This window comes from Centropristis striata, chromosome 3, assembly GCF_030273125.1.
Source record: "Centropristis striata isolate RG_2023a ecotype Rhode Island chromosome 3, C.striata_1.0, whole genome shotgun sequence".
NCBI lineage: Eukaryota > Metazoa > Chordata > Actinopteri > Perciformes > Serranidae > Centropristis > Centropristis striata.
This window is the reverse complement of record NC_081519.1, coordinates 248,479-275,517: the sequence shown is the minus strand read 5'-3', so window position 1 is coordinate 275,517 and position 27,039 is coordinate 248,479. Positions and strand designations below refer to the sequence as shown.

The following is a 27,039-nucleotide window of genomic DNA, read 5'->3' as shown; positions in this document are numbered from 1 at the left end:
CAAAAGTTCTGCTTCCTCCTGTTTAGTCATGTTTGCTATGAAATTACTGACCTAAAAAACCAAAACAATAAGATAAACCTTTATAAATTGCACAGTTGCAGCTGCAAGTGGACAGTCGAAAGAAAGATCAGTTGAACAAGGGTAGTGTAAGAAAATGGCATAAATAAATTTATAATAAACAGGGTGGAGAATTTAAAAGTATGGAACAATTATATCCACATGATAGGACGGATATAAACCTACTAGAGACGGCTAACAACGTGTTGGTTTTGCTCTTTTTCTGTATTTTTTACAATAATAAAAGTATAGAATGACACCTGTCTTGTGCTTAACCGTTCAGAGCTTTGGCTTCTCTGTTAAAGGAAGTTAGTTATTTCCTTTTTACACAGTTTATAACTGTAATGACCAGTTCACATCAAGGTTCAGGTTGTTTTCATTGTCTTCCTGAGGAAATCCCTGTCCTGCATCAAAACCAAATATTACAAGAAAACGTCTTAAATTAGAATCCACACATGCAAACAACTGTGAAGCATCTTTCTTACATCATATCTCAGTCAGTCAGTCAGTCAGTCAGTCAGTCAGTCAGTCAGTCAGTCAGTTAGTCAGTCAGTCGTGTGCTCAGGCAGATACGTAGATTAAACCAGATTTAAGACTCGCTGTGGAGAACTCAGTACTACAGCTGTAAAACTGATCCAGTCATCCATCCAGTCATTCATTCATTCATCCATCCAGTCATTCATCCATCCATCCATCCATCCAGTCATTCATCCAGTCATTCATCCATCCATCCATCCATCCATCCATCCAGTCATTCATTCATTCATCCAGTCATTCATCCATCCAGTCATTCATTCATCCATCCATCCATCCAGTCATTCATCCATCCATCCATCCATCCAGTCATTCATCCATCCATCCAGTCATTCATTCATTCATCCATCCAGTCATTCATCCATCCATCCATCCATCCATCCAGTCATTCATTCATCCATCCAGTCAGTCATTCATTCATTCATCCATCCAGTCATTCATCCATCCAGTCATTCATCCATCCAGTCATTCATCCATCCATCCATCCAGTCATCCATCCAGTCATTCATCCATCCATCCATCCAGTCATTCATTCATCCATCCATCCAGTCATTCATTCATTCATCCATCCAGTCATTCATCCATCCAGTCATCCATCCATCCATCCAGTCAGTCATCCATCCATCCATCCATCCATCCAGTCATCCATCCATCCAGTCATTCATCCATCCTGTCATCCATCCATCCATCCATCCAGTCATCCATCCATCCAGTCAGTCATCCATCCATCCATCCATCCAGTCATCCATCCATCCAGTCATTCATCCATCCATCCATCCATCCAGTCATTCATTCATCCATCCATCCAGTCATCCATCCAGTCATTCATTCATTCATCCATCCAGTCATTCATTCATTCATCCATCCAGTCATTCATCCATCCATCCATCCAGTCATTCATTCATCCATCCATCCAGTCATCCATCCAGTCATTCATTCATTCATCCATCCAGTCATTCATCCATCCATCCATCCAGTCATTCATTCATCCATCCATCCAGTCATTCATTCATTCATCCATCCAGTCATTCATTCATTCATCCATCCAGTCATTCATCCATCCATCCATCCATCCAGTCATTCATTCATCCATCCATCCAGTCATCCATCCAGTCATTCATTCATTCATCCATCCAGTCATTCATTCATTCATCCATCCAGTCAGTCATCCATCCATCCATCCATCCATCCAGTCATCCATCCATCCAGTCATCCATCCATCCAGTCAGTCATCCATCCATCCATCCAGTCATCCATCCATCCATCCAGTCATTCATCCATCCATCCATCCATCCATCCATCCATCCAGTCATCCATCCATCCATCCATCCATCCATCCATCCATCCAGTCATCCATCCATCCATCCATCCATCCATCCATCCATCCATCCATCCATCCATCCATCCATCCATCCATCCATCCATCCATCCATCCATCCATCCATCCATCCATCCATCCATCCATCCATCCATCCATCCATCCAGTCAGTCAGTCAGTCAGTCAGTCAGTCAGTCAGTCAGTCAGTCAGTCAGTCAGTCAGTCAGTCAGTCAGTCAGTCAGTCAGTCAGTCAGTCAGTCAGTCAGTCAGTCAGTCAGTCAGTCAGTCAGTCAGTCAGTCAGTCAGTCAGTCAGTCAGTCAGTCAGTCAGTCAGTCAGTCAGTCAGTCAGTCAGTCAGTCAGTCAGTCAGTCAGTCAGTCAGTCAGTCAGTCAGTCAGTCAGTCAGTCAGTCAGTCAGTCAGTCAGTCAGTCAGTCAGTCAGTCAGTCAGTCAGTCAGTCAGTCAGTCAGTCAGTCAGTCAGTCAGTCAGTCAGTCAGTCAGTCAGTCAGTCAGTCAGTCAGTCAGTCAGTCAGTCAGTCAGTCAGTCAGTCAGTCAGTCAGTCAGTCAGTCAGTCAGTCAGTCAGTCAGTCAGTCAGTCAGTCAGTCAGTCAGTCAGTCAGTCAGTCAGTCAGTCAGTCAGTCAGTCAGTCAGTCAGTCAGTCAGTCAGTCAGTCAGTCAGTCAGTCAGTCAGTCAGTCAGTCAGTCAGTCAGTCAGTCAGTCAGTCAGTCAGTCAGTCAGTCAGTCAGTCAGTCAGTCAGTCAGTCAGTCAGTCAGTCAGTCAGTCAGTCAGTCAGTCATCCATCCATCCAGTCATCCATCCAGTCATTCATTCATTCATTCATTCATTCATTCATTCATCCATCCAGTCATTCATCCATCTATCCATCCAGTCATTCATTCATCCATCCATCCAGTCATCCATCCAGTCATTCATTCATTCATCCATCCAGTCATTCATTCATTCATCCATCCAGTCATTCATTCATCCATCCATCCATCCAGGAATGTGTGTGTCCACTGAATCATGTGCCAGTTGAGCGGATCGCTCCAGGTTTTCCCGTTTGGAAGACATAGTTGTAACCTTCCTGACGCTGAGCTTTTTTCCAGTGTTTAGTGAAACAAATCAGTAAATAGAATACCAACTAACTGAAGCTGCTGGTGTGATTCTGGTTTAGCTGAGGCGGTTCATAGCGTCTGGAGGTTGGAAGGTGAATGTGTCTTGGTCCTGCTGGCTGCTAGCGAGAACATTCTGCTGCGTCAGGGTTGCAGCTCTGTGTGAAACCACGTTGGAGCTAAATTTGTCTGGTGGTCCTGCTGGCGGCCCACTCGCTCCGTTCCTCCATCAGGTCTGCAGCAGCGTCCTGCAGCCAGGAACGTTTGGTGGGCCGGCGCTCTGCAGGGTTTAGAGCTGAGAAGTGAAAAGGCATGCAGGGGAAACCCAGACTTTAATTATAGGATGAATGGATGCTTTAGGAAGCCTTTATCTCGTGAAGCCTGGTGGTTTAAACAGGTGTAAATACCAGGCAGCAAGTAGAAGCCTGCTGGGCTCCACACAGGAAATATGCCTCCTGCTCGCTAAAAACAAACCTGCTGCTGTTATATTTCATCTTCTTCTATATTTCAAATATAATGATTACAGCAAAAATAGTTGAGTTTAAGAGCTGATATCTAGACATTTTCCATGGTTTTATTCATAATGATTTTGGTTCTTATCAAGGATGTTTCCGTGACTGTAGATGTAAAAATTAACAAAAAAGACACAACATTACTAAAAGTGGATGTAAAAAAGACCAAAAAAGACTAATTGACGAAAAATAGATGTAAATAATAACCGAAAAAGGCACAAAATGACCAAAATACAGTCATGGAAAAAAGTAATAAACCACCCTTGTTTTCTTCAGTTTCTTGTTCATTTTAATGCCTGGTACAACTAAAGGTTCATTTGTTTGGACAAATATAATAATAACAACAAAAATAGCTGATAAGAGTTTATTTTAAGAGCTGATACCTAGACATTTAACATGGTTTTATTGATAATGTTTATGGTTATTTTATGGTTATTTTATAACTAATTAAACTGTAAGAAGATTCAAGATACCTCTGCATCTTTTAATAAAACATGATTAAATATTTATGTCTCAAATAGAAGTGCAGGTCATTAAGCGATTGATCTGGTTGGCATCAGGACTGTTGCTGTTAAATGACGTTTAGAGAATCAGAAACAAAGACTTTAATTATAGTATGAATGGATGCTTTAGGAAGCCTTTATCTGGTGAAGCCTGGTGGTTTAAACAGGTGTAAATACCAGGCAGCAAGTAGAAGCCTGCTGGGCTCCACACAGGAAATATGCCTCCTGCTCGCTAAAACAAACCTGCTGCTGTTATATTTCATCTTCTTCTACTTTATAGAGGCTCCATGGTCAGTTATGTCATATATTATTGACCTCTGTGCCTGATGATGCAAAAATATGAAGCTGTTTAAGTTTACTGTGATGGGAATAGGTGTAGTTTAAGTAAAACTATGGTTTTCCATAAACTCTTAATCTTTTTATTTTTTATAATTCATCAAGGCAATAAAACGTAAAGGTAGTGTGAAGAATGTTTGGTTGAATGAAGCTGAATGGAGACAGTTTAAATTATTTATTTATTTCATGTTTTCATTTGTCGCTTTTGCTAATATTTAGATATTTATGTCAACATGTTGACTAACACTGTCTCAGGCTCAAATCTTTGAAATACAATAAACATTTAATCTGTTATCAGTTCCAACTTAAGATTAATTTAACTTTATTAAAAAATATTTTACATCATGATACATTATTTTACATTATTCATACATTACAGTGTATGACATTTCCAACCAATTCTAGAGATAAACACAGAAAATAAATATTCCATTAAATAGGCGACTAAATAAAGATAAGTACTTTTCAGTATCAGTCAAAATAAATAAAAATTCAATAGCCATATGACACTATTTATGAATCACCCCAAATATAATTTTCTGCGTTACATGTTATGTAAAAAATGTTTTCTTATGAAAAATGATACGCTGATACCAATAGATACAGATGTGTGTTTGGTTATATTCTATAGAGTCGACCTGTTATTTGTGGAGATGACAGTCGAACACAAATTATACTTATTTAAAATGAATTTAAATTATGCAACATATGTCTTTAGGAATTACTTTTCTTTCCGTCTAACTTGAGTTGTTATGATAAGAGCCTTTATATTGCAAATAAACAAACACGTTGCATGTTTTTAGTGACATTGTTGATGTTGTTTTCTGGCTGGAAGGATATTTTGGCTGCTCGTGTGTTTCTTTGTTCTTTAGTTTTCCAAACTAGTTGTTGTTTTATGTCTGTGTGAAGGAATCAGACGCTGCTCTGGCATCATGTGTGTGTGTGTTGAGTGTAAAAAGGGAATCTCTGGAGTCGGTTCTTGTTAAAACAATAATCAGACACATATTGACATATTGACACGCTTGACTTCGGCCTATAAAAGGCATATTAATGTATCCGTATTGGTCCTGGACACAGTTATTAGACCACCCTTTTTCTTCCATTTCTTGTTCATTTTTGGTTTTCTTGATAATGACTAAAATCATTATCAAGAAAGCCATGTTAAATGTCTAGATATCAGCTCTTAAATTAAACTCTTATCATCATTATATATATCCAAACAAATGTACCTTAAGTTGTACCAGGAATTAAAATTAAGAAAAAAAACTGAAGAAAACAAGGGTGGTCTCTGACATTAAAAATACAGTTTTAATATTTATTTGCATTATCTCCGTTCATGTACTATATGATATCTATACTATACTTTTTTCCCCTCTAAAATCTGACAGATATGGGACTTTTAAGACTGATAGAGATTCAGACTCTAATATTAACCTTTTAGTCCACTGAACTGCAGTGGTAAACATAACTCCATTCATTTGGTACCATCTTATAGACTTCTGCCATTATTACAGAAAACTATTTTTGGCATCACAATTAAACTTTTCCCCCACCTCTAATTAGAAGTGACACCACTAAAAATGACCAAATTCCATTTTTCCCCTCACCTTTTGAGCTAAAATCACTTACAGAATATTCTTCAAATGAAGGGTCAGAGGTCACAGTGCCTGGAAAATAGTCTGAGATATTTGAAGTATTTTACCTTTTTTGAAGTATTCAGGTTCAGTTTCCAGCCCTGGGACGACAGAAAGGAAAGAATTGGAGCAGCTTGGATATTGGATTTTTGAGGTTGATATTATATATCAACATGCAATTAAAAAACAAACAAACAAACAAACAAAAAAAGTATCTTTTCTTACTTAAAACATCAAAGTTTGATTTTAATTCAAGCCACAGAGTGACTCGATGTATCTGCCACCCAGCAGAAACATTTTTCCTCAATGAAACTTAAGTCTCATCTAATTTGGAAAATTCTGTAACTATTTATTTTTTATGTCTTCTTTTCTTCAGCACTTGACTCGTCACACTTTTACTATCGTGAACTTTATACTTAACGTTCTGAGCTCGAGGCACGTTTCATAACTTGTTCTTACATGATGCGAGCTGTTAGAAGCCGTTTATTTTTTAAAGTGCAGGGGTGTTAAATCCTATTACTACCTGTACATCTGTTACATCACTATCTTTCTTTTTTCAACGCCGATTATGTGGAGCTTCATTCCTACATACCATTTTTTGATGCTAAATCAGGGAAAGTATGCTGTGAACCTTTTTTAGAGAAGATTAACCCGCCGGCCTCAGCAGAACGTTATCCAGCCTGCTGCTGGGAAAGTTGTTGTGAAAAAGCAGAAGAACGTGTTGACCAGAATAAACTCGGGCCGACAGGTGAATGAGGTTTATTCTACTATGTGGTGAGGCAACTCATCCTGAGGCTTAAACCTTTCGACACTTCCTCAGACAGGAAGGAGGACGCTGTCAACACAATCTGCCTTCACCAGCTGATTGTTAGAAGTTAGAACTCATGATGCTGAATCCTGAATGTGGCTGATAAGTTGAGCTGAGCTAGTTGAATTATAGCAACGTGACTTCTCCAGACGCTGAAATACAGCCGTGGAAAATAATTATTAGACCACCTCTTGCTTTTCTTCAGTTTCTTGTTCATTTTAATGCCTGGAACAACTAAAGGTGCATTTGTTTGGACAAATATAATGATTACAACAAAAATAGTTGAGTTTAAGAGCTGATATCTAGACATTTTCCATGGTTTTATTCATAATGATTTTGGTTCTTATCAAGGATGTTTCCGTGACTGTAGATGTACAAATGAACAAAAAAGACACAACATTACTAAAAGTGGATGTAAAAAAGACTAATTGACGAAAAATAGATGTAAATAATAACCGAAAAAGGCACAAAATGACCAAAATACAGTCATGGAAAAAAGTAATAAACCACCCTTGTTTTCTTCAGTTTCTTGTTCATTTTAATGCCTGGTACAACTAAAGGTTCATTTGTTTGGACAAATATAATAATAACAACAAAAATAGCTGATAAGAGTTTATTTTAAGAGCTGATATCTAGACATTTAACATGGTTTTATTGATAATGATTATGGTTATATTTCACATCCTTTGTAATTGGACTACAGGACACATCTCAAATGGCATTTTATAACTAATTAAACTGTAAGAAGATTCAAGATACCTCTGCATCTTTTAATAAAACATGATTAAATATTTATGTCTCAAATAACAGTGCAGGTCATTAAGCGATTGATCTGGTTGGCATCAGGACTGTTGCTGTTAAATCACGTTTAGAGAATCAGAAACAAAGGCTCGACCACAGAGGGCTTTGAATTAATACAGTGTCTTGTTTGAGAATAGTTTTTGGTAAATTGAGCAGAACTAAAACATATTACATGTGAGCTTCTTGTTAAAAAAAAGCTCACACTTATAAGAAGATAGCTGTTTAGCTTCCAATAAGGACAAATATGTTATTTATTTTATTTATTTATTCAGAACACAGATTTGATTTGGTTTTTCAAATGGCAGATGATGATCAAACTTTATGCCAAGATTTTCAGACACAGCAGAGAGTGAAATGTCCTAGATATTTTCTGGCATTTTGCCTTCATTGGATGATGATATTGAATGACAATTTTTTGATTAACTCCTGTAATGTTCATATTTTCAGGAACAGCAATAACCTGGGGCATGTTTAATTATCCAACTTGGTCAGAAAATTAAAAAAATCACAATAAACATTGTTTACTCAATAACTTACCATTTCCTCTCAAAGGATAATCAATCAGGATAATTCATTAGTTTTTCATTAAAAAAATCATGTTAAAACTTTTTTTAATGTACATTGGAAAGACCTACATATAACAACAGTTTTACATCCATCCATCCATTCTCGTCCGCTTATCCGGGGACGGGTCGCGGGGGCAGCAGGCTAAGCAGGGCATTCCAGACGTCCCTCTCCCAGCCACAACGTCCAGCTCCTCCTGGGGGACCCCGAGGCGTTCCCAGGCCAGGAGAGAGATATAATCCCTCCACCGTGTTCTGGGTCTTCCCCGGGGCCTCCTACCAGTTGGACCTGGAACTCTTCTAACGGGAGGCGCCCGGGAGGATCCTTACCAGATGCCCAAACCACCTCAGCTGACTCCTTTCGACGCGAAGGAGCAGCGACTCTACTCCGAGCTCCCTCCGGATGTCTGAGCTCCTCCCCCTATCTCTAAGGCTGAGCCCAGCCACCCTACGGAGGAAGCTCATTTTGGCCGCTTGTACCCGCAAACTCGTTCTTTCGGTCACTACCCAAAGCTCATGACCGTAGGTGAGGGTTGGAACGTAGATGGACCGGTAAATCGAGAGCTTTGCCTTCCGGCTCAGCTCCTTCTTCACCACGACGGTCCGGTACAACGCCCGCATCACTGCTGACGCTGCACCAAACCGCCTGTCCATCTCACGTTCCATTCTACCCTCACTCGTGAACAAGACCCCCAGATACTTGAACTCCTTCGTTTGAGGCAGTACCTCTCCCCACCCAGAGGGGGCAGTCCACCGTTTTCCGGCAGAGAACCATGGCCTCAGACTCGGAGGTGCTGACTCTCATCCCAACCGCTTCGCACTCGGCTGCAAACCGCCCCAGTGAGTGCTGGAGGTCTCGGCTTGATGAAGCCAAAAGAACCACATCATCTGCAAAAAGCAGAGATGCAATTCTTAGGTCACCAAACCGAATCCCTTCCTCCCCCCGGCTGCGCCTTGAGATCCTGTCCATGAAAACCACAAACAGAATCGGAGAGGCTAACCCTAACCCTAACCCAACCCTGGCGGAGAATGATTGATGAGTCTTCCCCCGAGTCTTCAGACTCTGCCTCCTCTACGGAGGACGTTTTGGCTGGATTAAGGAGTTCCTCAAAGTGCTCTTTCCACCGTCTGAGGACATCCCCAGGTCCGTAGGTCAGTAGGTCTCCTCCCCCGCTGAACACAGCTTGGGCCATGCCCTGCTTTCCCTTCCTGAGTCACCTGACTGTTTTCCAGAACCTCTTTGAGGCCGACCGAAAGTCCTCCTCCATGGCCTCCCCGAATTCCTCCCATACCCGAGTTTTTGCTTCCGCGACTGCCGCAGCTGCAGCCCTTCTGGCCGAACGGTACCTGTCTGCTGAGTCCAGAGACCCCTCGGCCAGCCAAGACCGGAAGGCCTCCTTCTTCAGCTTGACGGCCTCCCTCACCGCTGGTGTCCACCAGCAGGTTCTTGGGTTGCCGCCACGACAAGCACCGACGGCCTTCAGGCCACAGCTCCTACCAGCCGCATCAACAATTGAGGCTTTGAACATGGCCCATTCGGACTCCATGTTCCCAACCTCACCCGGGATGTTGGAGAAATTCTTCCGGAGGTGTGAGTTGAAGACCCTTCAGACAGGGGCCTCCGCTAGACGTTCCCAGTTCACCCTCACTACGCATTTGGGTTTGCCAGGTCTGTCCAGCATCCTCTCCCGCCACCTGATCCACCTCACCACCAGGTGGTGATCAGCTGACAGCTCTGCTCCTCTCTTCACCCGAGTGTCCAGAACATGCGGCCGCAGATCAGACGATACGATAATAAAATCGATCATCGATCTTTGGCCTAGAGTGCTCTGGTACCAGGTACACCTATGAACAACTCTATGTTCTAACATGGTGTTCGTTATGGACAATCCGTGACTAGCACAGAAGTCCAATAACAAAACACCACTCGGGTTTAGATCGGGCAGGCCGTTCCTCCCAGTCACCTCCTCCAGGTACCATCATCGTTACCCATGTGAGCGTTGAAGTCTCCCAGAAGAACAATAGAGTCCCCAGATGGTATGTGTCCCTTCCAGGACACCACCCAGAGACTCCAAGAAGGCCGGGTACTCCGAACTGCTGTTCGGTGCATAACAGTCAACAACAGTCAGAGACCTTCTCCTGGCGACTTGCAGCCGCAAGGAGGTGACCCTCTCGTTCCTCGGGGAGAACTCCAACACAGCGGCGCTCAGCCGGGGGCTTGTGAGTATCCCCACACCCGCCCGGCGCCTCTCACCCTGGGCAACTCCGGAAAAAGAGAGAGTCCAGCCTCTCTCCAGGAGTTTGGTTCCAGAGCCCACGCTATGTGTGGAGGTGAGCCCAACTATTTCTAGTTGGTAACGCTCCACCTCCCGCACAAGCTCGGGCTCCTTCCCTGCCAGCGAGGTGACGTTCCACGTCCCCAGAACTAGCCGCTGGAGCCGGGGGTCAGCACGCCCAGGTACCCGCCTTCGCCTTCCGCCCAACTCTCTGCGCACCCGACCCTTATGCCTGAGTCTGCGGGTGGTGGGCCCACAGGTCGGCGGGTCCACGTAGTCTTTTCGGGCTGAGCCCGGCTGGGCCCCGTGGACAAAGGCCCGGCCACCAGACGCTCGCCTGCGTGCTCCCCTCCCGGGTCTGGCTCCAGGAGGGGGCCCCGGTTTACCCGTGCCGGGCGAGGTACACTGCTTTAAATGGTCCAGCTTCATAAGGGTCTTTAAGGGTTTTACATGACATTGATTTTTAATTTTTTTTTATTTTACATTTTTACGTTTTTTTCTTTTCATGAGAATACTTTAAACAAATCTTTTTTTTTTTTTTATTTTGAAATGGGTCATACACAACATAAGAGGAGGGTTAAGCGTTTAATCTTCAATTAAACATTAAATCTTATCATGTAAAAAAATAAATTAAAATGCCCACCATAAGTTCATAAACCTAGTTTAAATTTCTTGTTTTCTCCAAAGGTTCAATATTAAAAATAAAATAGAAAACCCCACAGAAAATAAGATTATCCTCATTTTAGAGGCTCCAACCAGATGTTGGACATTTATTTTATTTATATTTCCTTCAGCACTTAAATCATAAATGGGTTATCCAAATTTTGACTATTGGTTAATCAATTTATCAGAAGTTATTCCTGCTCTAATAATGACATATTTGGCAGTAAACTCGCATGACATTACATTATGTTGACAAGTTTGTCTTGTGACTACTTAAAATAATAACAATAATAAATAAATAATAGAGGTGGTGTCTGTTGTCTCTCTCTCTCTCTCATTCTCTCTCTCTCTCTCTCTCTGTCTCTCTCTCTCTCTCTCTCTCTCTGTCTCTCTGTCTCTCTGTCTCTCTGTCTCTCTCTCTCTCTCTCTCTCTTCTTCTAAAGTGTCAGAGCTGAAAATAGTCGTCTAAAACCTTTAAGTCTCACCAGAACTCCCTCTGAAGGGAACCCACGCTGCTCAGCAGGAATATCTCACGTGCGACTGATAAACCTCGTTGTGTTGCCAGCAGCAGCAGCAAACGTTCCTCTTTTCCTCTTTTCCTCTTTTGGAATCGGTGGCATCAGTCCAAGCTTCAGTCGGTCGGTTGGCTCTCTATCAACACACTGGTCTGCTCTCTCTCTCATCTACAGCCACGTTCAGTCAGCACTCTGTAACCTGGAGGTGCTCTGCCAGTTTCACATGCCAGAGCACCACAAGTTAACTTTTAAAGACTCTGACTCCACGTGTGATAGGAGAACCAGACGGCCTCCTACATGTTGTGTCAAGCAGTCTTTCACTGTGCATATGCATGACTTCATGCTTGAATCATTCGGATCAAGCCAAATACCTTGTACCAACACACAACTACACAAAACGGTTTATGTTAAACAGGAGACGCCCTGGGCCAATCCTAACAATCTGTATCACTGCTGATCTGCTAACATTGTCTTCTTTGATCCAATAATGGCTGCTTTTAACAGGAATAAAACGGTATAATATTACACTTCATATTTTTAGTGCACATTCATGACGATGCTAAAGGACCCTTTGAATCAGTTGGTAGGCTAAAAACAGGCCTAACCTGGTCTCCTGCAGGCCACATTTAGGCTTTTGTTGTGGTTCAGAAACTGGTCTAGTTTTTAACTGGAGCATCTGCAGATTAATTCAGATGTTCAGATGATAATAAATCCAATGTTTTGTTATCTTTGCTGTAATCTTGACTGTATTGAAGCCAGAAGAGATTCCACTCTGTCTTTGTTTTAGAGGAAAGCGGGAGGTAGGGAGGGTTTTTATTTTGTGTGGTGTGTTGGAATGAAATATTCTGATTAATTTGCAATTTTACAATTTAAAGAAAACTGAGACAAGCTACACTTCCCACCCATATGTCCTTAGACACACCGTGGATCAAGCGCACTATATGGAGTGCAACAAAGGAGAATTAATTATCAAACACGTCTATTTAGTCAACGTCCCCACAATGTTGCATGACGGGAAACTAATAATAAAACGTTGCATGTTAATTCCAGCTTGTCATGGGAATTATTTTAAACAGGTACTAGTTCCTATTAAAAGTTCCAGTTTCTTTTTCCCAATGAGTGGATTTCTTCTATTCTTTTTCAACTGTTTCAACCTCTCTTTGCCCTTCCATTTGACATTCTGGTTTAATCTTATTCCCAATGTTCAAATCAAACCCGTTATACAAAATAACACATTCGTAAAGGAGTTTTTTTTGAACAACCTAAAAGCAGGAAAGTAATAGAGAGAAGTCTTTGCCTCCATATTTATGTAGCTAATCAGATGTGTGGCTCAGACTCTAGCTGCAGGTTCCCAATGTTAAAGGACATGGAACCATTGAACAGGTCCATGTGTGAATGATACAAATATAAAAATATATTGTTTAAACACAATGGAGGAACCCAGCAGCGAGACGGGGTCTATGTGTGAAATCATTCATTCTGTTGTCTCTCTCTCTCTCTCTCTCTCTCTCTCTCTCTCTCTCTCTCGCTCTCTCGCTCCTCTCTCTCTCTCTCTCTCTCTCTCGCTCTCTCTCTTCTCTTCGCCTCCTCTCTCGCTCTCTCGCTCTCTGTCCTCTCTCCTCTCTCTCTCTCTCTCTCTTCCTCTCTCTCTCTCTCTCTCTGTCTCTCTCTGTCTCTCTCTCTCCTCTCTCTCTCTCTCTCTGCTCTACAGTGTTACAGTAACAGGTTTATCACCAGTCATGACACGCTTCCCTCACCGTGGACAGATTCATTCCTTTTATTAAAAACACGGAGGAGATCTCCTGCATCAGTTTCATCTCTGAGCTGTGACCAATCAGTCGCTCTACACATCTACTGTCAGGAACTATTAACAACTTTCAACCGCTTCTTCTTTGTTCACTTTGACTTTCCACTTGACTTCTGATGTTGATCAGTTAATCTTTGATCTGTACAGTAATCGATCATATGTGGCATCACACTATAATTACTACTTCCTATACTATACTTCATATATATATATATAGTATATGTATATATATATATGTGTGTATATATATATATATATGTATACCTTTACTTAAATGTATGTATTGCAGCATCATAGTTGCCCTAATATTTACATGGTTCCCTGCTTTCCTTTTATTATTGCTTTCCTTTTTGCTGCCTTTGTGTATCTATCACAGGCTAATTATAAATAAATAAAATTCAACATTTTCTGAGCATTTAAACTTGTATACATGTTTTTGGCAAACACACTTGTCCAAAAGATTTATCTCAAATGAATGAAAGCTATTTAAAACTGTTCCTTGATTGTATGTTATTTAAAAGGATTTTAATACAACAGAACACATTTAACACCACAGGAATCTGTGTTTTTTATGGGTTTGGCATAGCTGCTTTGCTGCGGTGTTTCTGGTGGGTCATGAGGGATAAAGCAACATGTTGATCATCTCTCAGGAGGAAATGTGTCCCGACTGGCCCGCCTGACGGAGGCTTTGTCCCAACGTTCCCTGGAAGTATTTTATCATCTTTGTAGTCATCCTATCTGTGAATGTAGAGAGCTGTAGAGCTGTTAGGACCTGTTGGAGACTTTCCCCTTGACGAAAAATGATTTTGCAAAAAAATCTACACACGTCTTAGTCGATGAAGAAATACAGGATGTAGAACTTTATTTAAAGATATTCACCACTTCCTTTCAATGATATTTAGTGGATAAAACGAACGACATTGAAATAGTTTGTGATTATTGTCTTGTTCGTACTGACCAGTTAAAGGTTCCTTCCAAACATGCTTCCAGTGAGTAAATGAGAAATAAGAGTCTAGTTTATTAAGCTGATTATGATGAATTAATCAACCAAGTGGTACCTTCCAACCCTGGAGTCACAAGACTTAACGGGTAACTTTACATGAGGTTGTCTAACGGGGACTGCTAAAGTCTGACATTAACTTCAGTAATACTTTGTCCCCTATCACTTACATTGGAAGCACATGATGTACGGGATCTCTTTACCCTTTAATGTTTTATAGAGGGTCAGAGGCAGATAGCAGGTCAACAGATGCACCAAATCATCTCAAAGCTGGAACCTAAACATGTATTTGAGATGCTGCTCAGCATTGTGGAGCAGGTTGTTCTAGTGATAAATCTATCAATCAGTTGTGAATGTGTCAATGGGCTTTAACCATTATGGTGTATATGAAGTCCATTCCAAGCTCGGTAATGTTTTTAAGGTTGTTGCAGCAATTTCTGCGTTTATACTGTTTGTTACACAGATTTGGTGCCAAATTTAACAATATTTCACCACTTGAGAATTGATTATGTTCAAACCTTCCTAAAGGCCACATTGAGGCACCAAAACCTTGAGGACAAACCATCGAAAAAGCCATACTTTAATTTGGTTTAAAAAGCTTTTGACATTTCTGAGATTGATGCAAGAAATGTGTCTTCTGGCGATACGATGGCGAGCACTTCTGTTCTGGAAACTTGTGAGAAACCTCCTTAATATCAATGGAGAGCCATCCGTCCTCTGGATGCTCCAGGTCTCTAGTTGGTGGTTCAGTTTCATGAGGCTGTGATTATCCTAGAGGTCCCAACAGGTCAATGACCTGGCTACTTCAGGGACTAACATCATCACACATGATAACACTCAATCCAAAAGAGTCTCAGCTTCCCACTGAGACCCAATTGTATTCTAAGCCTGTTTAGGGACCCCAGTATGCAGAAAATCAAATACTATTGGCTAAATATCACATTTGTACTGCATGAAAAATAAATAAAGCAATAAAAGTTTGACGGGCCCTCTAGTGAGCCGTTTAAACTTTAAGCGGTAAATGTCTGTATGAGTGTATGAGCAGGAGTGACCCCTTAATGAGATACAGCCACATAGTTAATGTCAGCTGACTACTACGATCTCTTTATTAACCCGTGTGTGTGTGTGTGTGTGTGTGTGTGTGTGTGTGTGTGTGTGGACCTGCTGACTGGTTCAGTGGTTGTCGTTGTCTGCCAGCTGATGGTTTCACTGTTTTTTTGGAGGCTGAGGGCAAATTAAAATCCAAACAGAATGACATGGCGTTGGTTTATCTGACACTAATGAGGGAGGAGGACGGAGGGAGATGGAGGGAGATGGAGGGAGATGGAGGGAGATGGAGGGAGGAGGACGGAGGATAAAGGGACGCAGTGTTTCCCAGAGAAATGCTCTGTTAGTGGGTGGAAGAATGTTAGTGGTGGGTGAAAACCAGTATAATGTGTAGATTAGTTTGTTTGAAAAGTAGTGTATATGTGTGATATTGCAAAAAAAAAAACACCAAGAAAGAAGCTTCCAAAATATATTAAAAAGGCCTAAGATGTTCTTGTACTTATTGTTCTACTGACTGAATATCTCATTGAATCTGAGGTGAAGTCAGTTTAGATCAGTTGTAAACAAACTTACATGTTGCACAAACTAGAAATAATGATGGTCAATAACTCCCTGCTTTGCCTTTGACCTGCTGTCCTCGCCGTGGTTGTCGTGCAGTAGAAACTATGTAAAAAAGAAAAGAAAAAGAAGGTTAAAGTTGGAGCAGAATGGCTCTTTGTCTCTTCCTCTAGCAGTGCTCCTCGTGGACAGTAGCGAGCTGTGATGTCGGTATGTGGCAGAGTTTACCAGCTGACTGAACAGGGAAGGAATGTTTTCTCTCTCACAGAGAATCTCAGCCAGGATTCATGGTTAGTGTGTCAGTAAGTCAACCAATCACAGAGGCTCTGGGATCTTCTTTGTTGTGTCTGCGTTCAGAAGGGGAGATCAGATAAAAAACATTCATTTCACAGAACTTGTACAATGAACTCCAGCTTCAGAGAGTGTGTTTGTACTGGTGCTGGCTGCTGGTGGGACTGGTGGGACTGGTGTGACTGGTGTTTGGTAGCCAGCTGGCTACTGTCTGCTGAGAGAGTTCATATTCAGTCAGCTCTGGCTTTATGCTGAATCACAGTCGCTAATAATTTCCTCATTTACCACGGTTTGTTTTGGGGAAATAAAGGGACTTCCTGTCTGATTCATGCTGAGAGGGTTTGGTGTTTTTATCTACTCGGTTCTGGAGATCAAACGGTCACAACAAGATCCTGGAGCTCCTCTGAAGGAAATCTAGCTTTGACCTGTCATCTGAACTGAAGTATGGAAGAAGGTGAGAGTTTCTCACTGATCAGCATCAGTAAAGTTTTACTGAGAGGCTTTTTCAGACAGAGCATGTTATAATTTACCATTTGAAAGGACCATGCATGGTTCAGTGTTTTTTTTTTTTTTACTTGACCGGTTGGGCACGCTGGTCTCTTTTTTACTTGCCCTTATACCAATTGTTTTGTTTATTAATGGTTATCAAATAACAACAAAGACTGAACTTAACTGTCATGTTTAATCTTTACTGACAGTGTAACTGCACCAAGTCTGAGCCTAATGTAACGCCAGATACTGCACATTTTTAAAAAATGCTGAAAGTAAACATTGGGAATGAAACGTCTCTAAATGGGCAGATTTCAAACATCACAGCTTCTGCTGAATGTCCCAGATGTGTAGCTACCTGTACCTGTTGGGAACGTCTCCTGATGGAGTCTGAGAGCAGGAGTTAGGTTTCTCCTCTGAGTGTGTTGGAGCGTCCCATTGATCCAGCGGTATAATACAGTGGTCCCATTGAAGGACTGAGCTCAGAGCTGCAGTGTTGCTCCACTCTCCACTCTACTGCTGTCATCACTTGATTATTACTGTCTGGCTGTGCAGCGCGTTGCTGATAACGTGTGAAACAAGCAAATGTCAAACGTTCATAAACATGACACAGACGACTTTCACTGACCGAGCCAGCAGTCTGCTGCTCTCAGCGCCATGATGTCATGTTTCTGTGTGTGTGTGTGTGTGTGTGTGTGTGTGTGTGTGTGTGTGTGTGTGTGTGTGTGTGTGTGTGTGTGTGTGTGTGTGTGTGTGTGTGTGTGTGTGTGTGTGTGTGTGTGTGTGTGTGTGTGTGTGTGTGTGTGTGTGTGTGTGTGTGTGTGTGTGTGTGTGTGACATATGAGGTGTAAGTGTCTGAGAGCCATATGTGAGGTATGTGACGCATACTGTGTGTGTGTGTGTGTGTGTGTGTGTGTGTGTGTGTTGTTGCTGGGTGAAAAGCTCTATAGTTAGGTCCCTCCCTCCCTGTCTCCAGGTTACCATGGGGACAGGAGGTAACTGTGTGTGTGTGTGTGTGTGTGTGTGTGTGTGTGTGTGTGTTTATAGCTATCATGATCTGTGTATTGGTAGTTTTTTTTGTTGCACACTGCAGTCTGATAAACAGAGAAGTCAACCAATATGTTTGGGAATCTCTCTCTCTCTCTCTCTCTCTCTCTCTCTCTCTCTCTCTCTCTCTCTCTCTCTGTCTCTCTCTCAGTCTCTCTCTCTCTCTCTCTCTCTCTCTCTCTCTCTCTCTCTCTCTCTCTCTCTCTGTCTCTCTCTCAGTCTCTCTCTCTCTCTCTCTCTCTCTCTCTCTCTCTCTCTCTGTCTCTCTCTCATTCTCTCTCTCTCTCTCTCTCTCTCTGTCTCTGTCTCTCTCTCAGTCTCTCTCTCTCTCTCTCTCTCTGTCTCTCTCTCTCTGTCTCTCTCTCTCTCTCTCTCTCTCTCTGTCTCTGTCTCTGTCTCTGTCTCTCTCTCTCTCTCTCTCTCTCAGTCCCTCCTTCCTCTCGTCAGTGTTCAGTCTCTCTCTCTGGTGGTTTTTAGTCATGACGGAGAGCTGATGAATGAAACCTCTGGAACGACAGACAGACAGACAGACAGACAGACAGACAGACAGACAGACAGATCAGATCGCGAACTGTGTGTGTGTGTGTGTTCTTGCTTTAGGTTTAATGTTTGTGTGTCGTTTGTTAGCTTTTAATCCTGGTGTTCATGTGCAGTTTACTGTCTGACGTCTGTTTGTGTGTGAACTTAATTTCTGTGTGTTTATATGTGTATATTGATTTCAGTACGTTTTGTTTTCTGAATGAAATGTGGAAGAGTTGATTCTTGCTGTTTTCCTGCGCGGCTGTTGTTGTTGTGGTCTTCATGGTTTGGTACTATGTGACTGTCTGAGTGCTTTTAGATGAACTTGTGCTTTACTGTCAGTCTGGTTGTATATCAGCGTGTCCTCGGGGGGGGAACAACTAGTCCTGAGAACTGACAGCAGGAGAGAAGTGATGACTTCATTGTGAATCAAGTACAGCATCTGCAACAACGAACCCACGCAGCACAGAAAGCTTCTCTTCACACACTGCAATTATTAAAGATGTGTTTTGACAGAGTAGCTGTAAAGGCAGACAGGAGGTCAATTATTGTTTTAAATCACAAAGATCTTGTATTTCTGATCTGACCCAGGGAGGAGAAAAGCTATCTTTTGAGTCTACTATAAGTCGATAGAACAAGTCCAGGAGTCCTAAAGTCTGTTTGGTTAGTCTGAATACGAGTGTTAGTGACACTTTTGGTTCGTTTTTTATTTAGTCTGGTTGCTTTCACAGTGCTGAAATGGACTTTCAGTATTCATTCTTATTGGTTGAAAGTTGGCGGTGGAATATGTAAACACGTAGCTGAACAAAGCAAAGTTTTTAACCTCGTCTATGCACTAATCTATCATGGACACAAATACTTTCTCCTCCAGTTGAGCTCCACTGATTTAATAAGCGTGGTTGTGTTTGTGGCCTTTATTCAGCATCTCCTGTATGTTTACAGTCTGACAGCCTGTTGCTCTGTGCAGCTAGCCCACTATCCACTGAGTTTGGCTTTATTTCCAGTAATTGGGTGCGATTACATTCACAGAGCAATTAAACCGCACCAGGTTTGGTTGGAAGTGGTCTCAGACCAGTTGTCTTGATCCGCATCAGAGTACAACTGGAGCGTTCACAAGCAACCACAAAATAACCACAACAGCGATTTAACCAGTCTGACTGAAACGGACTAAACTTTGGCTTGTGAAAGCGCCTGAACTAAAGTGTTCTGTTTGTGGCAATATAAGGAAGGACATCAGGAAGAGAAAACCAACCAACTCTAGAAATAAAATCTGAAAAAATATAGAAAATGAGACAAAGGGCTAAATAAACATCACAATAATACATTTAATGTTAGCCAATTTTTTGACCATTTTAAATAAAGTGTACATAATATAAAATAAATAACACTATTTTATTATTATATTGTATTTATAAGCATTGTTGTTTTTGCATTATATGTTCTGTAAAACCCAATCACACACACACACACACACACACACACACACACACACACACACACACACACACACACCCACACACACACACACACACACACACACTGATCAGGCTGTTGTTAAGTGTATTGTCTGCCTGTTGATGCTGATGATGGTATTCTGGGTCAGATTGATGTTTTCTGTCCGTTAGAGTTAAATGTGCTGCAGACGAAGCTTCATCCTGAGCTGCAGCTCAATCTTCTCTGTGTTCTCTGTGTTCAGTGATTCATTTCAGCATTATTACAGTCTGCTCCTGTCTGCCTTGGTGACATTGCTGTTTGTCTGTAGATATATATTTACATGGTGCTCCTCTGCTGTGTCTCAGTTCTACCTGCAGGACACTAAAAGCAGCAACGGGACGTTCATCAACAGCCAGCGGTTGAGTCGCGGCTCCGAGGAGAGTCCGCCCTGCGAGGTTCTGTCCGGAGACACCATCCAGTTCGGCGTGGACGTCACTGAGAACACACGGAAAGGTACGTTCACACGTTCACGCAGTCATATAATATAATATAATATAATATATATATTCTAGTAGTGTTAGAAAACACAAACACAGTTTATATTGGACACATTCTGTGTTCTGTTGATAGCTTCAGAAAGGAAAGAATCAGAGAGGGAGAGTAGAACAAAGAGCTTTTTCCTCCTCTACTAGTTGATAATGCAGAACTCTGAACTAAATCCACGTGACTGACCCTTCAGACTCCCTCCAGGCTGCTGAGGTCACGGCTGCACACTGCTACATACTAAGTGCAGAGCAGATATTGAGGTCAAATTTTCAGCTCCACTAATATTCTTTTTATTCTGGAGAACCAAGAACCACATCCAGCCTGCATTCATATGAGAAAACCATTACTGAACAGGTTAAATTAATCTGTAATAAGCTGTTTGCCTATTTCTCCAGTCTACAGAGTGGCATTGAATTACATTGGGCATATAAGCACCAAATATAATGTAAGGTAATAATGTGAAGCTAAAGAGAGTGAAGGAGCCCTGTGTGTTGACAGATTTAAGTTATTCCTCCTGATCTGGGCAGCCATTGATTTTCATTCATTTATAGCATAAAAAATAAAGAATTTTCAGGCTTTCAGACAATCAATCAGATCTGATTTAATTCTTGTCAAAGTTCTCATATTGTTGTGAGGTTAAGCAGTGCAGACGTTTCATATCAATCAGTCGCCTGAATTATCTAAAAACAAACATTAACTGCAATAGATTGCACAAGTCAAGCCAGTTTCCAGAGACGGATAATATATTTCCATACTGTGGGAATAAATGGGAACAAATGGATACCTGGAAAATGTACCAATGCATTGAATCCATCAGTTCAGCAGCTTGGTTTCATCATGATTAATGATCAGTTGGGCTAAAACATGCTAACCATTGGTTCTAATGGCTCTTTAAAGCCTAGAGCACATTATATACAACTGTTTGATTCCCAAAAGGAAAACATGAGAGCAGGCGTATTCATAACGTGTTCATGCAGTTTGAGCCATCAGAGCCAAGTATCGACAGAGTTTCAAACATGCATGACTTTATTTTGGCCAATAACAAGAAGCAGCTAGGAGACGATGGTAAAATAGACCAGTAGTTCTCAACCTTTTTGAGTCCCGACCCCCAATTTAACATGCATGTTGTCCGCGACCCCCGTTGACTGAACCCAATCTCACACACACAGTTCAGATCACCCAAAAAAGAAACAAAATGACCAAAAAAGATGCAAAATGACTAAAAAAAGGAAACAAAATGACCCTAAAAGACACAAATTGACCACAAAATGATCAAAAAAGAAACAAAATAACCAAAAAAGACACAAATTGACCACAAAATGATCAAAAAAAGGACACAAAATGACCAAAAGACACAAAATCACAGAAAAAGACACAAAATCACCAAAAAAGACACAAAATCACCCAAAAAAGACATAAAATGACCCAAAAAAGACACAAAATGACCAAAAAAAGACACAAAATGATTAAAATAAACACAAAATGACCAAAAAGACTAAAACACATTGTGGAGACAGAGCTGACTTCCAAAATGATTTGGCGACCCCCAGAAATCATCTCGCGACCCCAATTGGGGTCCCGACCCCAAGGTTGAGAGAGACTTTTGGCGTCGGGCAGCACACACAGTAGGGCTGCAATGAATTATATATAATAATAAAGATATTCTTATCATTTATTCATCTGCCACTTGTTTTCTTGGTTAATCATTTGGTCTATAAAATGTCAGAAAATAGCAAAAATGTCAGTCTAAAACCCAAACATTTGGAGATATTCAGTTAAGTATGATATAAAACATAGCTAGACGTCTAATTCTGCTGAAATGGAAAACACCATCACCACCAGCTCCTTCTGTAGTTTCCCATCCTGGGATAAATAAAGAATATCTGTCTCACACCCTGTGGATCAAAGACATGTTCAATAAATTAATGCTTGAAAAAATACGTCACACATGGAAAGGCTCTTCCAAAAAATAAAAAAGGTGTGGGGACCTTTCTTAACCTGTGCGAAGAGTATTTTCTTCCCAGTTATCCCGGAATAAATAAGATACATTTTATATCAGTTATTTGTTATTGTGATTTTTTAAACTTTTATTTCTAAAGAGTATTGCTTCTGCAATAAGTGAGATATGACCAGGCTGATGTTTGTGTTGTGTTTCCTTGTGGAAGTCTGTATGTTTATTCTGTAATTCTACTATAACACTGTCACTTACAAGTGCATTGACATTTTGTATAATTTGTGCATGAAAAACCAATAAACAAAGTATGATATAAAACAGGGAAAAGCAGGAAATCCCCATATTTGAGAGAATGGACTCAAACTTAACACATGACGACAAATAACATTTGAAACAAATGTTTACTTGTGAAGTATAAAATCTCAGACGTATGTCACTTTGGATAAAAGCTTGTGCTAAATTAAATTGTAAAATGAGCATTTTATTGCCATTTTTGCATGAAAACTTACTTTAATGAATAATCAATGATCCACGTGGTTATTTTATTGATTAGTTAAGTGATTGTTGCAGCTCAGAACCTCCTGCTGTGTTTAATCATCACAACAACAATCTGGGACTAATAAAGTAGAAAGAGGGAGCGGAGGAATGAACGCTGAGTTCCATTTATATGTATGAAAAGCGCTATATAAATAAAGTTTGATTGATTGATAATGAACGCTGAGTGTTCAGGACTTCTTCCTGCTTGTTCACTGATGATGTCATAAAGTGATGTTGACTCAGAACTGGTCACCAGTGATGATAAATATATAGATATAAATATATAATTAACATGGTGGTTGTGTGTTTGTGTTTACAGTCACCCATGGCTGCATCGTGTCAACAATCAAACTCTTCCTACCTGATGGGATGGAGGCACGGCGGCGCAGCGAGTAAGCACTCTGATTGGTTCACAGCCATCATGAATCTTTATTATCTTTAGTATTGATCACTCACACATTCTGGCTTATTTTTCTGCTTAAATGAGTCAGAACCATCAGTCGGACCGAGCCAGCTGATGGTTTAATTTGTGGTTTAAATGATGCGTTCACTGCCTGTCTGGCTGCTCACACACACACACACAGACACACACACACACACACACACACACACACACACACACACACACACACACGCACACACACACACACACACACACACCATGTTTCTGCTTGCATAGTGATGTGATTAGTGTCAGTCTAGTTGTTGATGACAGATGTTCTGATGTTCTGTTGACTAACTGAAATGGTTTCTGTGTGTTCATGTCTTTGATCTTTCTCTCAGCGTTGGTCATTGGATGATTATGTGTTTCATGCTGAGTGTTGAAGGATATTGTTCACAAATTATAGTACGGCAGAAGTGTGTGTGTGTGTGTGTGTGTGTGTGTGTGTGTGTGTGTGTGTGTGTGTGTGTGTGTGTGTGTGTGTGTGTGTGTGTGTGTGTGTGTGTGTGTGTGTGTGTGTGTGTGTGTGTGTGTGTGTGTGTGTGTGTGTGTGTGTGTGTGTGTGTGTGTGTGTGTGTGTGTGTGTGTGGAGAGTTAAATGGGCTGCAGCAGACCAGCAGCTGACCCAGCATGGAGCTTCCTACTGTACTGGGAGTCCCACCTGAGTGTGACTGGCTACTGTAGATTCAGTGTGAACACTGTGTGTGTGTGTGTGTGTGTGTGTGTGTGTGTGTGGTGCCATCTGCTGTCCTGCTCCTGTTTCATCCACTCTGAGATAAAGAGTTGAGTGTCTCAGTGATTCTGATGCTCTGGTGTCTGTGTTGGCAGATGAAAAGTCGTTTTTCTAAAACTCGCTGACCACAGAAACATGTTTTATCTCTGGTTTTGGTCTCTACCAACACCTGAGGGGCCCTTTCTGGCCCTTTAGTTGCTGAAAGCTCCAGCTGCTATGCTTTAGCCCCCGGGACTAGTTCTTAAGGAACTAAAAGGTTCCTTCAGCCTTTTGTTCTCTGCATCCGTAGGAGTCTAAAGACCTGCAGGGATTCAAACACTCTGCAGTTAAATGTCCGTTTCATCTAAAAAACCTGTTAGATTTAGTCTTGCTGTGACAACATTTACTGCTGCACGTTGGCTGTAATGAATGAAAGGAAACAAAAATAAGAGCGTCTGTCTCCCTCGGAAATGATCTGCTGAGTATTTGATGGTTATTTATTCGTGCTTTAGTACATAACTGGTGTGAAACAATACAAAATAATGCTGTATTTACTGACTTTCCCATAATCAAACACTGCACTGTCTGTTAGACGGCTTATCTTTCTTTCAGCTTGTTCTTTTTCTGGGTCAGGAAGCCGACAGGAAGACCGAACTTGAATTTTAATGTTATCAAACAAAGAGAAATGTTCTCTCCTAAAATGGCCTAAATCAATACAAGAGTACTTTCTCCTTTAATGAATGAAGTGTTACTGAAGTTATACCATCCTGAAAGTTCCTGTCCTTTAGAACTCTCCATAAAGATCCATAAAGATCCATAAAGATCCATAAAGATCCATAAAGCTGTTTAGTTTAACTCGATCCTCAAACACATCATCAGTGTAAACAGCATCAGCTCTGATTCTCTGATATTCTGATATTAGTGTCTTGCTGCGGAGCCTCAAATTTAATTTAAATGGAATTTCACAATTCAAGAACCAGCTGCTGCAAACGCTGCTGAGATGTAGCGGATGTACTAGCAGGCTGTATAATCCTCAGAGGATCAATCTATTATTTATTAATCCGATTAATCATCAATCAATCACATCTTCATTATAAACAACCCATCATGGGCGTGATGCCACCCACCGTCAATAATCTACATGAAACTATGACTCAGATATGTCAGATTCTAATAAATGTCTTTGGTCTTTATAATAAATATATAAATATAATATATATATATTATATTAATGAAGAAGATCCATGTGGTTGTGTTTAGTGTGCAGCTCTGCCTCTATGTGCAGCAGGAGGGAGAGTGATGAAGCTAAATCAGACGGATTTATTAATAGCTAAAGAATGTTTCTGCTCCCTGCGTGTTAGCATTAAGAGCTAAATACAGCTTCATACAGGCAAAACACCTGTATTCATACATTCCACCAGATCTGTCTTTGGTCACTTCAGAACTGCAAAAGAAGTGTTTGATTAATGTAAATGCCGTTAAAACTGTTGGAAATGCAATAAGAAAATATTTTCTGATACCCCACAACCTGCCAGCCAATTTTAAAGGCATGCTAAATGTTAAAAAAGTAAATAAATCACAAAACTTGCATAGCATAGCCAGAAACTGTCAAATGTAAAATTATGGTCAGATTTTCAAATTTCCAACAGGCCTTGAATGACTCATGCGCGACAAACACTTCTGTGAGAAAAAGATTACGAATCAAACCATAAAATAGTGAGATTTCATTGAAATAATTTATTCTGCATTCAGAATTTGCACAGAAATGAATCATTTTCATTAATCAGATGCTCTAAAAACATGAAATTCTGCCTTCCTCAGCGAACTGTGAAGACACGTCAAGTCAAGTGACAAAAATTCAGCAAATCTTTGAATAAACTGCAGGTTGTTTACACAGTAGAGAGGAAATGATTTAATATGTAAAGGATGCAAAGTCAAACTAATATTTTCCAATATTAAACATTTGAAAAATGTTTTTCAAAATGTTCTTATTTAAGGCATTATAACAATGCTATATTGGACAAAAGACATTGAGTTCCCCTGCTTCTGGCCATGGTTGTGCTGTTTAGAGGTGCTGGACTGATGTGTTTTAGTGTAAAACAGGCCACAGGGAGTAAATGTGGAGAGAAAACACCCTGAAGCTGCTGGGACTGACGGCTTAAACTGTTTAAACTTTAGAGCGCTCTGCTCCGCCACACAGAGAAAACAAAGAGCTCCCTGTCGCCACTTCCATCAGATTCTGTTTGAAGAAAAGCAGTGACAGATTGAAGAATAAGTTTGTGAACACACCCACATTATTGTGTTTCCCATCTAATGCGAAACACCTGCTGTGACATCACTGATGGGGGCGTGGCCAGAGAAGTCAGAAAACGTGCAGCAGCTTTTAATGAGCTGTCACACACGTGGAGAACACAAAGATCCAGTTCACAAGTTGGAGAAGAGTTGAATTAAAGCTTTAACTCTAGTTAAAGTAGATCATATTAGTTCTGAGCTCCTTACACTGGCTTCCTGTCCGTCAAAGAACTGATTTTAAAATACTATTGTTGGTGTACAAAGCACTGAATGGTCTCGTGCTGAAATACATTTCTGATCTTCAGCTACGAACCATCCAGACCTCAGATCTTCAGGGACCGGTCTGTTCTATATCTGCTATATGTTCCACCGGTCAGAACTAAACACTTCAGGTTTTATTCTCCACATATCTGGATCAACTCCCAGAAAACTGCAGTTTAGAGATGCTGCTTTTAACGAAAAGGGTGAAGCTGGTTACCAGATAGATTAAGGGACTCCTCTCGTTTAGTGATATGAGTAGAGAATAGATTATAGACTCCTCTCGTTTAGTGATATGAGTAGATAATAGATTATAGACTCCTCTCGTTTAGTGATATGAGTAGAGAATAGAATATAGACTCCTCTCGTTTAGTGATATGAGTAGAGAATAGATTATAGACTCCTCTCGTTTAGTGATATGAGTAGATAATAGAATAAGGGACTCCTCTCGTTTAGTGATATGAGTAG

The 27,039-nt window shown here is 41.0% G+C and overlaps 1 protein-coding gene across 6 annotated transcripts in view; it reads left to right on the top strand.

Moving 5' to 3' along the window:
- slmapa (sarcolemma associated protein a) overlaps positions 1-27,039 on the top strand; it is a 91,206-nt gene that overhangs the window by 6,164 nt on the left and 58,003 nt on the right. For all 6 annotated transcript variants that reach the window (XM_059329482.1, XM_059329486.1, XM_059329485.1 and 3 more), the window contains 2 exons: positions 20,196-20,343; positions 23,187-23,259. In XM_059329482.1, the coding sequence (XP_059185465.1) occupies positions 20,196-20,343; positions 23,187-23,259 (221 nt within the window). The remainder of the gene's footprint in view (positions 1-20,195; positions 20,344-23,186; positions 23,260-27,039) is intronic.